Source organism: Pleurodeles waltl, chromosome 4_2 (genome assembly GCF_031143425.1).
Source record: "Pleurodeles waltl isolate 20211129_DDA chromosome 4_2, aPleWal1.hap1.20221129, whole genome shotgun sequence".
In the NCBI taxonomy this organism is placed as follows: Eukaryota; Metazoa; Chordata; class Amphibia; order Caudata; family Salamandridae; genus Pleurodeles; species Pleurodeles waltl.
The window spans coordinates 125211482-125226370 of NC_090443.1; the positions used below are offsets into that span (position 1 = coordinate 125211482).

At 43.0% G+C, this 14889-nt stretch overlaps 1 protein-coding gene across 2 annotated transcripts in view; it reads left to right on the top strand.

Moving 5' to 3' along the window:
- The window catches only part of AGAP2 (ArfGAP with GTPase domain, ankyrin repeat and PH domain 2), a 488971-nt gene that overhangs the window by 440115 nt on the left and 33967 nt on the right, over positions 1 to 14889 (top strand). Inside the window, exons 13-16 of one of the 2 annotated variants that reach the window (XM_069230930.1) lie at positions 604 to 663; positions 3730 to 3881; positions 4943 to 5033; positions 9413 to 9635. In XM_069230930.1, the coding sequence (XP_069087031.1) occupies positions 604 to 663; positions 3730 to 3881; positions 4943 to 5033; positions 9413 to 9635 (526 nt within the window). The remainder of the gene's footprint in view (positions 1 to 603; positions 664 to 3729; positions 3882 to 4942; positions 5034 to 9412; positions 9636 to 14889) is intronic. The other variant, XM_069230931.1, reaches the window with a different exon arrangement.

A 14889-nucleotide genomic window follows, 5' to 3' on the forward strand; every position in this document is an offset into this window, starting at 1 on the left:
TCATCACTTACGAAGTGCCACCAACCTGCATGCAAGAGCGCTGCTTTTGAGATTTTCTGATCCATTCTGACACTGAGGGAAAATTCACAAGGTGAGGAATCTGTGGTTTAAGGTATCCATTAGAAACATAGAGTAACTGACATAGTCCCACCTTCTCTGTTGACACATGAATTTTATATTCACACAGGCATGTGAAAATAAAAGACTCTCATTTCAACAAGGTATTATCTATTTTCTGTGTGTATGCTTCTTAAATGTGCATTGTTGGATACGCAACTACCTCTCATTTACTCCATTCATATTTCTAAAAGTCATGTTCTTGATAAATGAGGGGTATGCTTTTTTGTATTCGTTTACTTTTGAAGTGCTCCTATCCCGTACTGGATTGGTTATTTTTTTGTGTATTTCTTACATTGACCTGTTGGTACATGGATCCTGACTAGTAATTTTTGCAGGCGCCCTTCCATGGAGCTAACTTTTCTGTGATAGTGTGCCTCCTTTTACTTCCCTTCACTGTCTGCTTTAAATCTTAGCTTTTTTGTTTGTAATTCTTTGCCTTTATTCTCTTCCTCGTCTTCCTGCTTCCCGGAACCTCCCCGGCAGCCAAGCGTAAAATGTGGAAATTAAAAACCTTTGGTAGTTTAAGAAATATATATAAAACAGGTAAATAACTCAGCCAGACATCTCCATGTGACTTGATCTTGTGACCCCCCCACCCCTCATTCATGCATGAAAAGGATAACCATCGTGGGATGTCTTGATGTTTTTGTTGGTGGTGTTCTGTTCGTGAGCCCTATGTACCCCAATGTTCATACAGTAGCTGCAGACATTCAGACTGAGCTTGCTTTGATCTAAGAGCAATCTTCAGAGCATGCATGATCCCACATTCCTGTTGGAAAGATAAACAGAAACATTCGGTCTACTACCCCTGGCTTGTGCTAATTTACTATCCGTTATTTTATACAATAATACTTTATTTGAAGTGCTGAGCTATTTTGCAACATTTCATTCTTAGGCCAATATATAATTGTATTTTGTAAGTTTGCGCCAATTTTGCGTAAAAAAACAATGCAAATGTGGTGCTAAAAAAGGGCCTTAGTGTGGTCAGTGCTTGCTTCAGGTCTCGTACTAAGGCCTATATTTATACTTTTTTAGCACCTCATTTGTGCCCCTTTTTGAAGCAAAAGCGGCGCAAACTTACAAAATACAATTGTATTTTGTAAGATTGCGCCGCTTTTGCGTCAAAAAATGGCGCAAATGCGGCACTAAAAAAGTATAAATATGGGCCTAAGTGTTCACATTGTTCATGAAAGTACGAACATGAATGGTTACTGTTGCAAAACAGCACCAGCTGACACAATAGAAATGGAGCACACGTCCACATATATAATATTGTTCGGAGCAGCACATAAGTGCAAATTAGCAGAGACCGAAAAAATAAAAATACCCTTACCCTAGCTGCTTTATTTAATTTCACCCCTAGATATAAAGGAGAAACAAACCTCATTGAACAGCACTGTATAAAGACCAAACTTCTTTGTTATTCACCTCCTTATACATAAAAACATTCATTAAAACATAAATTCTTTAGCACAGATGCGAAGGCTAATAGAGGAGCTATTCTGGTGTTAGATTTATTAAAGATAAACAGTGGATTCCAGCTAGTGAAGGCAGGAAAAAGATAACGCATCTATGTATTTCAATTAAACCAGACAATATCTTCTGGTTTAGGGTATCAATGTGTCCCTTCAATGCAGTGAATCCCTTAACATTTAAAGTCATGCTTGGACACATCAGAGTAACTCGTAGTCAGATGTCCTGCAGGCAAGAATTTAAAATCAACCACTCAGGAGGACCTATATGACTGGCCACCAGATACTCTCTGATTCAGTTGCTGTCCTCTTGTGATGAAACCACCTTAATGCTCCTGGCATTCTTTATGAGTGAGCAGCTTATTTAGTCCTTGTCTCACTCGTCTGCAGTACACTATAAAGATCATCTGAAGGAGCAAGCGGGGAAGAGCTCAGCAAGGATACATATTGTTGGTTCATCACTCTTTCAGCTGTTGCTTCCAACCAAAACGTCAGTTGTGATTCCTCTAGTGGCGTGGGGAGCAGCCGACAGGAAGCAGGACACTGGCCCCTTGGCTGCAGCTCTTGCAGCCAGTTAGCCTTCATTATATGGTTAGTAGCATTAAAGGCCCTTTCACCAGCTTGGATTCCAGCAGTTATTGTTCTATTCACTTTTGCCCTCCTATGAAGATAGCACAACATCCCCTTTTTACTGCAAAGTGCATAATTATATTTTCACTGGAATTCCACACACTGTACTGCATTAGTGTTGATGTAGTGCTATTAATGTGGTCACATGCACATAACTTTTTAACTATATTTAACACATAGTTGGTACAGAGGTGATGTTGTTTTGCATGCTACATCTGATACAAATTCAGTTGCAAACATGTACTTTTGCAGTTGTATGGCATTAATATGGCTCTCTTGCATCCGATTCCCTCATATCCCCAATCAATAGAAAGCACCACCTATAGGTAGGACATAAACTGTGCAAACAGATTTTTAATATTTTCAACCAACGAAACCACAATGCGTCTCTTCGTCCTCCGCCCTCCCCCTTACATGGACTAAAACATATGGTGCTGTTACATTTCTCAGTGATGCTGGAGGACCTGCCCATTCATTTACTAAAAGCATATTGTGGTTGGGTAGGTTTGGCACAATGAATACATGATTAGTCCTTTCATTAGCAAATGGATTGGGGTATTTCACATTTCCCCTGCACAGGGTGTGATGACATTTAACACCACTGATACACAGTGTGCATTCTCGAGAAAATTTGCATCTTACCAGGAGTTGCCTGCTTTGTGCAGCGATAGCTTGACCTTGTTTTTAACAGTGACTATAGCAAAGGTGTAGCCCTGGATTTCCTTACACGACATAAAGATTCCCTCTAAATTAGAGGGCCCCAGGAATACTGAACTGAGGTCAACAAAGTTAGTGGTACTAGTCTAACTACTGTCGTAAAGAACACATTACCACAGGATGTGCCCCAAAGAATCACTGTTAAAGTTAATTATTCCAGGTTATTTGAGGCATCTTCCTTCTTACACTGTGAGGACTGCTGATTTCTAATCCTACTCTATCCAAAATGTTAGCCCCACGAATGCCAAGCTGTGGTATCAGCACATCCAATCTTGACTTAAATACAGCGGGTGGAAGTTTCACAAAGTATTTCTGAAGAAAACTTACCGCATAAAAATGACGAACCGTCACCATAAAAATGAGTTACCAAGTACGTTTTTGCAGGAAGTGAACGGCAGAGGTCACATCTCTAAGGTACTACCTACACGCTTAACACAACTTTAACCTTTTGCCTTCCAGCCACAGTGGCTATTGTGGCATTTTCTTCTACTCTGTGACAAGTTTATTGTCTTATGCCGTGTGACACCAGCTCTCAGCATCCTAAAAAAAAGCATCTAGAGGATCAGTTATAACTCAGTTCATTTGTTCTGATTTTTTTTTTCAAATAAAGTAATATTTTTTTCAAATGTATGGTGCCCATATTACATATAATACTCTCAATGTGGCCAGAGTAGTGCTTTCCAGAGGCCTTCTCTCTTTAACCCTACTATCCGTGGCCTTTGTAATGTAGCATGAAACACGCCTTCCTTTAGGAGCCTACATTGGTGTTTATCTTTACCGTTTTTTCCAGAGGAGGAGAACTTTGAGTTCATCATAGTGTCCAGCACGGGGCAGACTTGGCATTTTGAGGCCAGCAGCTTCGAAGAGAGAGACTCCTGGGTACAGGCCATCGAAAGCCAGATCCTTGCAAGCCTGCAGTGCTGCGAAAGCAGTAAAAATAAGGTAAGGTGCTGTTTGGGGGAAACGCCGTCTCGCACCCTCTGTTGGTATCAGAAGGAGGTGGGGTCTAATGCAGACATAACTACGAGGTTCACTTAATTTTTACTAAGAGCACACTGCCCCAGCTCTCAAGTACACATCCACACATCAGAAAGCCTGTACTAATTACAATTTAAGGGTTTTCTTTTTGAAATATTAAATTCAATGTGCGTTTTGTACTGACAGTATGAATGGTGATTCAGATGTACTTTTTCGCCGCCAACAATGGTTCAGTTGTCATTTATGTAGCTGTCTAAGACAACAATATGGGAAGTTGCCCCCTGAAATGTGGGAGTTAATTTCCCCCTTTTTCATGCTCCCATTACAGTAGCATGTACAGGGCAGATGACTCTCAAGAGGTACAATATATTTCCATCACACTTTCGCTAGAGGTACCCTATATTTCCACCACACTTTCGGTCGCAAACGTTTCTAGAGAAACGTGGGGGGAAAGATTTGGGACGACAACATAAAAAGCACAAAGGCGCGTGGCCCGCAATATCCAATACATGGCTGGTCAAAACATAAAACACAAAATATTCACCCAGTGCCTCCAGTCTCTTCAGCGGGATTTGTGCATGTGCATCACGAAGAAGGCATTTTAGAAGGGTCTGTCCTTGCCCTCCTTAAAGGCCCAACACCAGCACACACTTACAGGAGGAGTATGTGATTGTGGGCCTCTCCCTGTCCCACGCAGATAACGTGTGACAGCGTGTGCCACCCACCAGACCACTGCATTTTTCTGAAATCAGACGCGTGACGAAGGTGTGCGCATGCGCTACATCATTAGTACACGTGTGTGAAAACAGAAGTGAGCACACATCATTAGTACACGTCATTAGTACACGTGTGTGAAAACAGAAGTGAGCACATGTTTGGCGAAGTTAAGGAAATATCAGGATTAAATTCAAGTTTCTGGTTCGGGGGTCATATTGAAAAAGTAAATGGTGACATTATTTCAGAAGCAGCGAACCATTTTAACTATTTCAGTTTCGTGCTTCCTTTCCATTGCCCCATCTCCGCAGGCGCGCATGGACAGTCAGAGCGAGGCTGTTGCTATCCAAGCTATCCGCAACGCCAAGGGCAATGCGTTCTGCGTGGACTGCGATGCTCCAAGTAGGTCGTTCAAGTCTTTGTCGTCTTGTGTTGTTAACGCGCCGCTGCTCTATCGCTGCGTTGTTATCTTTTGTGCCTATGTGCATGTCATGTCTGGCATTGTAATTTGAGAACGTTTAACTTGTTACAACAAATCATCACGATGCCATGCTGAGTCAAGACAAATGACGACAACTCTTTCAGTCCCTACAGAGGTGGACTGAACATGTATACCCTCAGCGACTTCGGGAGCCCAATATATGTAATAAGCAGTTCGCAAACCGGGAGGGGATAATTGCACAGTGGCTGGATTGCGAGCTGTCCTCCCTTCATTTTGCATTACACAATGTATACTCGTAGAAGGTCACAAAACTTTCTGTCTTGTGAATACTTATGAGGCTCAACGCACTGTGTGACCCTCCACGAATGCCTGCAAATACAGGGATGGAGGCCTGCAATGCATGGACAGAGGCCATCAAGCCTGTCTTGCATTCCAGCATGTTGTCATGTTTTTTTTTTTTTTAAAGCAGTCTGTGCCTAAAGTGCAGGTGCTGTGTTAACCCCTTCGCTGCCAGGCCTTTTTTTGGTTATTTGGGGGTAGTACCCGTTTGGCCCTCATAACTTTTTGTCCACATAAGCTACCCATGCCAAATTTGCATCATTTTTTTCCAACATCCTAGGGATTCTAGAGGTAGCCAGAGTTTGTGGGTTCCCCTGAAGGAGACCAAGAAGTTAGCCAAAATAGAGCAAAACGTTTTTTTTTTCCCAAAACAAAATGAGAAAAAAGAGCTGCAGAAGAAGGCTTATGTTTTTTTTCCCCCCTGAAAATGGCATCCACAAGGGGTTTGCAGTGCTAAAATCACCATCTTCCCAGCTTTCAGGAACAGACAGACTTGAATCAGGAAACCCAATTTTCAACACTATTTTGGCATTTTACTGAGACATACCTCATTTTTACTATTTTTTGTGCTTTCAGTCTCCTTCCAGTTAGTGACAGATATGGGTGTGAAACCAATGCTGGATCCCAGAAAGCTAAACATTTCCGAAAAGTAGACACAATTCTGAATTCTGCAAGTAGTAATTTGTGTAGATCCTACAAGGTTTTCCTATAAAACAATATTGAAATTGAGGTAAAAAAACAGCCATTTTTCTCCACGTTTTACTGTGTAACTTTTTCCTGCGATGTCACATTTTATAAAAGCAATATGCTGTTACGTCTGCTGGATTCTTCTGGTTGCGGGGATATATAGGGCTTCTAGTTTCATCAAGACCCCTAGGTACCCAGAGCCAATAAATGAGCTGCACCCTGCAATGGGTTTTCATTCTATACCGGGTATACAGCAATTCATTTGCTGAAATATAAATGTGAAAAATAGGTATCAAGAAAACCTTTGTATTTCCAAAATGGGCTCAAGATAAGGTGTTGAGAAGCAGTGGTTATTTGCACATCTCTGAATTCTTAGGTGCCCATACTAGCATGCAAATTACAGGGCATTTCTCAAATAGGCGTCTTTTTTACACACTGTCTTACATTTGGAAGGAACAAATGTAGAGAAAGACAAGGGAAAATAACACTTGTTTATCTATTCTGTGTTCCCCCAAGTCTCCCGATAAAAGTGGTACCTCACTTGCGTGGGTAGTCCTAATGCTCGCGACAGGAAACGCAACATGGACACATCACATTTTTACATTGAAATCTGATGTGTTTTTTGCAAAGTGCCTAGCTGTAGATTTTGGCCTCTAGCTCAGCCGGCACCTACGGAAACCTACCAAACCTGTGCATTTTTTAAAAACTAGACACCTAAGGGAATCAAGGATGGGGTGGCTTGTGGGGCTCTCACCAGGTTCTATTACCCAGAATCCTTTGCAAACCTCAAAATTTGGCCGAAAAAACACTTTTTCCTCACATTTTGGTGACAGACAGCTCTGGAATCTGAGAGGAGCCACAAATTTTCTTCCACCCAGCGTTCCCCCAAGTCTCCCGATAAAAATGGTACCTCACTTGTGTGGGTAGGCCTAGTGCACGTGACAGAAATGCCCCAAACCACAACGTGGACACATCACATTTTCCCAAAGAAAACAGAACCTGTTTTTTGCAAAGTGCCTAGCTGTGGATTTTGGCCTCTAGCTCATCCGGCACCTAGGGAAACCTACCAAACCTGCGCATTTTTTAAAACTAGACACCTAGGGGAATCCACGATGGGGTGACTTGTGGGGCTCTTACCAGGTTCTGTTTCCCAGAATCCTTTGCAAACCTCAAATGTGGCCAAAAACACACTTTTTCCTAACATTTCGGTGACATAAAGTTCTGGAATCTGAGAGGAGCTACAAATTCCCTTCCACCCAGCGTTTCTCCAAGTCTACCGATAAAAATGGTACCTCACTTGTGTCGGTAGGCCTAGTGCCCGTGAAAGGAAATGCCCCAAAACACTATGTGGGTACATCAAAATTATCAAATACTAAACTACCCTGGGACCTGCGTTGTTGGTCCTGTGCTCAGCAGCCATATAGGGAAACTTACCAAACCCAAACATTTCTGAAAACTAGACACCCGAGGGAATCCAGGGAGGTGTGACTTGCGTGGATTCACCGATGTTTTCTTACCCAGAATCCTCAGCAAACATCAGATTTAGCTAAACAATAACATTTCCCACATTTCTCTGTGGGATCACCGCACCAGGACAAATTTCCTACCACCCAACGTTCCCCTCAGTCTCCCGGTAAAAATGATAGCTCACTTGTGTAGGTGGGCCAAGTGCCTTTGACAGGAAAGAGCCAAAAACATGTTAAAATTGAGGGGGAACCAAAGCAGGTCACAAAGGGCAGTTTAAAAAAAAACAATCTAAGGCTGACAAGTGCAGCAGAAGTTTTATTGGTATAGATGAGACAATGCTGGGTGGTAGGAATTTTGTGGATTCCTGCAGATTCCGGAAGGTCCCTTCACAAAAATGTGGGAAAAATATGTGATTTCCAGCAAAGTTAGAGGTTTGAAGGGCATTGTGGGTAAGAAAATGGTGCGGGTTGCATGTGAAGCACACCACCCTGGACTCACCCAGATGTTTAGTTTTCAGATGTGTCTAGGTCTTGTGGATTTTTCTACATAGCAGCATACCAGAGTCCAGAAAGTGCAACCCACACCATTCCAAGTGGGATGATTTTGAGAGTTAGGCGAGCTCTCATGGCCCAAATGTAAAACCAAAACCCAAAATAATCAAACGTCCTCTTGCGTGCCGTGGGATAAGATGTTTTAGTGTGAGGGGGGAGAGCTGAAAGACTGTTACCCCCTTCATTTGGAGTGGCGGCATAACCATGCCACTACTGGTTGGTAGCCACCACCACCCTCTTTTTTGTTTGTTTTTTAATTCCCTGGAATCTAGTAGACTTTCTGCGCCCCCGGGTGTGGATCGGGGGTTATTGCCCCATCTGCTTACTGGTGGGCAGAACAACTTTGGTTCCATTTATTTAAGGTGGGGTTATGGCCATACCCTCACCCTCTTATTTAAAAAAAATAATCTTCCCTGGTCTCTGGAGGGATTTCTGCCCCCTTGGGGGCAGATGGGCCTTCCAAAAATAGGCCAATCTGCCCTCAAGGGGGGGGCAGATATGGTCAACAGTAATGTGCCCCCATGGGAAGCGACCCTTGCCCCAGGGGCGGCCCCCAAACAAAACACACACATACACACACCAATCCCTAGTGCCTAAGTGCGCAAGTATAAAAAAAATCCCTGGTGTCTAGTGGTTTCTGCTCCCCTTGGGGGCAGATTGGCCTAATAAAAATTGGCCGATCTGCCCCCAAGGGGGGCAGAAATGGCCTAAATACAATTTGCCCCCCAGGGTAGCGACCCTTTCTTAAGTGGTCGTTCCCCATACATAAGAACATAAAGTAAACAAAAAAGAAAAATCCGTCCCTGGTGTCTATGCTATACATTTCGACACTGAAAGACGTTAACTGTTCGTCCTTAAAGCGAATGCTCTGTTAAGGAAAGATTCATTAACACATGATCACATGAACACCAGTAGAAAATGCTGGTAACATATTATATGAGGTATGCTATGAGAAGTGAGCTGACAGATTAGAATAAACCTGTGATACAGCTGGGGAGGAGGAAAATGTGGACTGTGGGAACGTGGTATCAACAAATTCCAGAAAAAAATCTGTTTTTATACACGAACCAATATAATAATGATGTGCTTGTATAATGCAGTGTGACTTATGTAAACATATGTATTTAAAATGTAGGAAAATTAATGCGTTATAAAAAAAAGATGACTTAAAGAATGTCTATCAAGTGTGTTTACTTACTCACCCTTTGGCATCTCTGCATCAAATAGGTGTTGCATGTTACACTGCCTGTGGAATTAACATATCAAAAGCTGTGTCCTCTTTTTTTGCCACCTAGATCCAACCTGGGCAAGCTTAAACTTGGGTGCCTTGATCTGCATTGAATGCTCTGGGATTCACCGAAACCTGGGAACCCATCTCTCGCGGGTTCGCTCCCTTGATCTTGATGACTGGCCTCTGGAGCTGACCCTTGTTCTAACATCCATTGGCAACGAGATGGCCAACAGCATATGGGAGAAGAATACACAAGGCTGCACGAAGCCCACCTATGATTCCTCCAGGTATAGACAGATTGGTAGCCGTCATCCCTCTAAAAGTAAATAATCAATGTGTTTTGGTGTAGACTTTTGTCCTTTACAGTCCCAGCAAGACCCACTCAAACTTTGAATAATTGTAAGGAGTCCAAACTATGGGACTTTAGATTTTATTAACAGTAAGTCTATGGCAGAAATTACAATATAACACATGTATTGTTGTCCTTTCTGGGATTTGATGATTTTATAAAATAATATTCATAACCCAAATCGGATTAATGTGTTCGGAAAACATCACTGACCAAATGTTCTGCATAAAGACAATTTGTAAAGTTGTAATTCAGGTTAAAAGTAAGTAACTTCTGTTCTGCATAACAGGATCTTCAGTGATATTCATGAACACTGACTTGAACATCAAGGCTGTTCCAAATAGGTTTTAATAAGAAACTTGGCTGACTTGGTCACTTGATCTGGATGTAGAGTCTTGGTAGTAATGTCCTTCAGGCATATAAAATGATGTCTACTTACATTATTGCATTATAAAATCTACAACAGCTATGATATGGGAGCCTCCCATGTTTGGTGAAAACGACTGTGTAGACTGTAAAATTGTGTGCAAATCTGCTAAATACAACCTGAAGAGCTTTGGAACCAACACACATCCCTGGCGCAAATGATTCCCCATATCTGTTTTCCTTGAGAGGCCCCCCAGTTTATCCAATATTAATCTTGCTTATTTATTAGTATGGTGTTCTCAAACGTCTCAGCATATGTTCTGGAATTACCATGGTTTTTGATTTTGTCCATAGGATTTCACGATTTACTATGTCAAACGATAACCCAAAATCCACAAAACAAGCATAAAGGCCTCTCCTCACTTCTGCTGATTAACGGGCAGTTGTCCAAAGACTAAGAAATGATTGGTGGCTGAATAAAATTCTTTGAAGCCCCTCTGTTCTATTGCAATCAAACTCCCTTATTCAGTCCATACTTTAAGACCATTCAAAAGAATCTTCCCATAAATCTTGCCCCCACATCCATAAAGCTAATAAATCTATAGTTTTTTGGGAGCATAGGATCACCTTTTTTACGAGTAGGCCAAATAATGGCCCCTTTCCAATTCACTGGATACACTCCTGTGGCTGTAAACGTTTTATACATATCAGAGAAGAATTTTACCCACTAATCCTGATAGGATTTTATTACTATTGTCAGAAGATCATGAGGCCCTGTTGCTTGAGTGAGTTTTATTCTAGAGATGATATTTTTCACTGAAGAGACAGGAAAAAAAGCTCAAGGTCTCATTGGCTACGGGGCTAACGATCTGGGTGGAGGGCGGGCGAGATCACTGTTTCCCTTATAAAGGGCAGTTATAAACTCAACCACTGAATCCTCGGGTAAAATGTTAATTTTGCCATCCCATTCTCCGGGTACCATATATTTCACCAATTTCCACATTTTTTTAACAACTTTACTTACAATGGCTGATATTGTTTCCTCCCAGTTTTACTTGTAACATATTGCATTATTACACATTATCTTATGTTTGTACTGTTTTAACAATTCACAGTATGACAAGCTATTTCTAATCCGCTTCAAGGCCCACCGTAACTTCCTTAACTTCTGCTTCATTAAGTGGCACTTCATATCAAACCATCTATTCCTTTTTCTCCCTTTATAGGTGCAAGACTTTAATGTTTTTAGTTTCTTCCACCAGTCTATAACTAAGCACGTAACTAACAATTTCATCTATAGTCCCACTTATGCGGGCTGATGATGTTATCTAATTTTGTTTACTGGTACCTTTATTGATCAGTTTACCATTTCTCACTTGAGCAGCATCACCAGAGAACCCCTTAGCTATGGGCCTGAAGCTTCCTTTCTCGAAATGGCTTTTCTAATTCCCCTTATTTTGGGGTTTATTCTTGACCAGAATATTTCTGAAAGTCTTTGATCATTTTGCTAGCAGCAGAATCATTTCCCTTTGCATGCAATTTACTAACTTTGTGCTTTATTACCACTCTTCGTTCACATCTCCCTTCATACCTTAAGGTTTCCCTTAGGGTTTCTCACCCTTTTGCAGAACGTCTGTGTCGTTCTTCGCTCTAGAACCCCTTCTCCTTTAGCAAACATAGTCCACCTTTTCTTTACTAGCAACAGGACTCAAGACTTGCTCCTACTTTATTCTCCAAATACCCTATTGGTATATTCGAACAATTCATGGACCCCACTGGCCGCACTGAGGGCGGCATGCATTCATTAATAGCTTTCATTTCAATTGCAATACAGTTGAGACACCAAGTTTTTTTTTTTAATTCATCATTAGCCCCCATTACTTCCAGAATCCCCGCAGTAATAATATATCAACAAGAGACCCCCACCATCTGCTGCAGGGATGTCTAAATTTGGTTTAGTTAACTGATGTTGATTGGTCCAACATGGAGTAACATATGGAACAGTTAATGTATTTTCTGCCTTTGCACCTTCCATCATTTGGGTGAGACAGTTCTTTCCGGCTTCTGTCCTGTTCCCCCAGGGGTAATTCTCATCTGTTCATTATCTATTTGGGGATCAGATACATTTACCTACTGAATTACTGGCAAAGAAGATAATCGTGGTTCTGGTACATATGGTGAGTCTGCACCCTGTTAAGAGACAAAAAGACTTCCCTCCAAACTGCTTGTTTTTTTACACACATTAAGTGGTTAAAGTTTAGTTGGTTATTCCAGTGAATGGTCAAATACTTTTCTAGTTGTTGCTTCATTTGTTGCAGGTGTGGTAGCTGAGGGGATGAATGAGGTCTTGATAAAGGCCCTTCGATTTACTCCCAAATGCAAAGTAGTCACAACACTGGGTTTGGTTGGATGTTAGAGGCAAGTGTATGAAAGGTTATGCTAGGATGGGCCAGTCGATTGCACCCTTCCTAGAGCCTCTGGGGCTCATTCTGAGCCCGGCGGGCGGCGGGAGCCGCCCGCCTGGAGGGAGCCGCCAAATGACCGCACCGCGGTCAAAAGACCGCGGCGGCCATTCAGACATTTCCTCTGGGCCGGCGGGCGCTCTCCAAAAGAGGGCCCGCCGGCCCAGAGGAAATGCCCCTGCAACGAGGACGCCGGCTCAGAATTGAGCCGGCGTAGTTGCAGGGGTGCGACGGGTGCAGTTTGCACCCGTCGCGTATTTCAGTGTCTGCATTGCAGACACTGAAATACACAGTGGGGCCCACTTACGGGGGCCCCGCGGCACCCCCTACCGCCATCCTGTTCCTGGCGGGCGAACCGCCAGGAACAGGATGGCGGTAGGGGGTGTCAGAATCCCCCATGGCGGCGCAGCAAGCTGCGCCGCCATGGGGGATTCCAAGGGCAGCGGAAAACCGGCGGGAGACCGCCGGTTTTCCTTGTCTGACCGCGGCCGAACCGCCGCGGTCAGAATGCCCTGCGGGGCACCGCCGGTCTGTCGGCGGTGCTCCCGCCGACCCTGGCCCCGGCGGTCTGAGACCGCCAGGGTCAGAATGAGCCCCTCTGAGTTTTAATATGCGGGGTTTTTGCTAGTATGTATTTGATATGGAGTAGAGGAAGCTTAGCAACCAGACTCAAGGTTGAAGGTTCTAGGTACGGGTCTGAATCCTTTAATATGTGTATTTATGCAGTCTACCCCAAAGTAAGGTTGGCTTCCACTGACACAGTCGTAGTGTATCTCATGGGATAACCTGTGAGCAGAATTGGAACTGGGGCCTCAAGAATAAACATAAACGCCACAGTAGTGGGTTGATACAGTCCACATCAGGGGTAACCAGCTACACCACAGATGTAAAAGTAGTAGAATTATGGGGAGGTCTCTGGAACCCACTCACAAGCCAAATTGGTTGGATGCAGTGTAAAAAATATTAAAGACACAGCAGTAGATCTAGGTTGGAGGGGCGTACTGTAAAAATCACTGACACCACAGTAGTAAGTCTGTGGGGTTCACCCAGGAGCTGAATTGCAGGCACCTAGGATGATCCTCAGGAACCGCAGTAGAAGGCCTGATGAAGGTAGCTTGAGTAGAGGGGAAAATCTACTGGCGAGTGAATATGGTTCTGTGGGGGGGAAAAAAGCATTTTGATGGGAGTTTCTTGGCAGCAGGTAAATTTATGGAGGAAGAGTGGCAGAGCTTCTCGCCTTATGCCCTTTCTTGGCCCTATCAGACCTAAACAAGGACCCGGGCACAGAAACACAACCATAACCTTTCATCTTTTACTTGGAGGCCAAAGCACGTAGCCCTGAGAGAAGATGATGAATAAGGTAGGGAGGTCTTGTTGGGGTGTGGGGATTTCATGTCACATAACCTCCACTCTTGGACTCTGCTTTGGAAGGAATGGGAGGGAGGGGGTAATACTTAAGGACAATCAAAGTCATGGCAGGGTAGAAAGCAGAAAAGAGTTGAACAACAACACTTCTAATCTCCAATACAACAATCCTCCAAAACAAAGAGTAGTGCCCCAAGATAGACGTTGACTCAACTTAAATCTGACTAAAAACAATGCCACAGCTACTAAAGTGCTACATGAAATATAACAGCCACACAGCTGCTGCCAGTTTTTTTCTAAAGTGCTACATAAGCTATATGAGAGCCAAGAGATGAAATGTTAAGGTCGTTCCACTATTTGCTCTGAAAAGTCGTGTTCAGTTTGCAGTCTTGATTAGCGAGTTCACTTTCTGATTGATCAATATACTGGGAAGAAATTGAGAATTCCGAAGACGTAACAGCATTGGGCAGGGAGGGACGGATGGGCAGTCCTGGTGTGGTGATTTCAGGTCGCATTTTCACCCAAGCCTCTTCTCTTGGCCGGTGGCTTGGAAGGAGGGAGGGAAAAGAAAAATAGCAAGGCTTAAGGCCAATCAGAGTCAGAGGAGGGTAGAGAGTAGGAAAGAGGCAAACAGAAACACAATAAATTGCTATTACACAAATGAATCTGTATAACAAAGAATAATGTTCCAAAATGTATGCTTGCTCTAAAGCTACACCAGGACGCAGCTAACGTACCACCTAAAACAAATGTGATCGCCATCTCCCTCTTTTTTCCTAAGGTGTTGCACAAGCTATGTGATGACTAAAGGTGAAATAGAAGACAATGTGAAGATTGTTTAGATGACTAAATCGCCATCCTCACTTTACAAGTACCCCCTTGCTGGTTGCTTTAAATACTTGCATTGCAGTTACACTCTTGACCAACATGGACCACTGTCAGTGAGGCTCTTCTGGGATAAGCAAATTCACTCTTTTTCTGCACTTTTTAGTTTGAAAG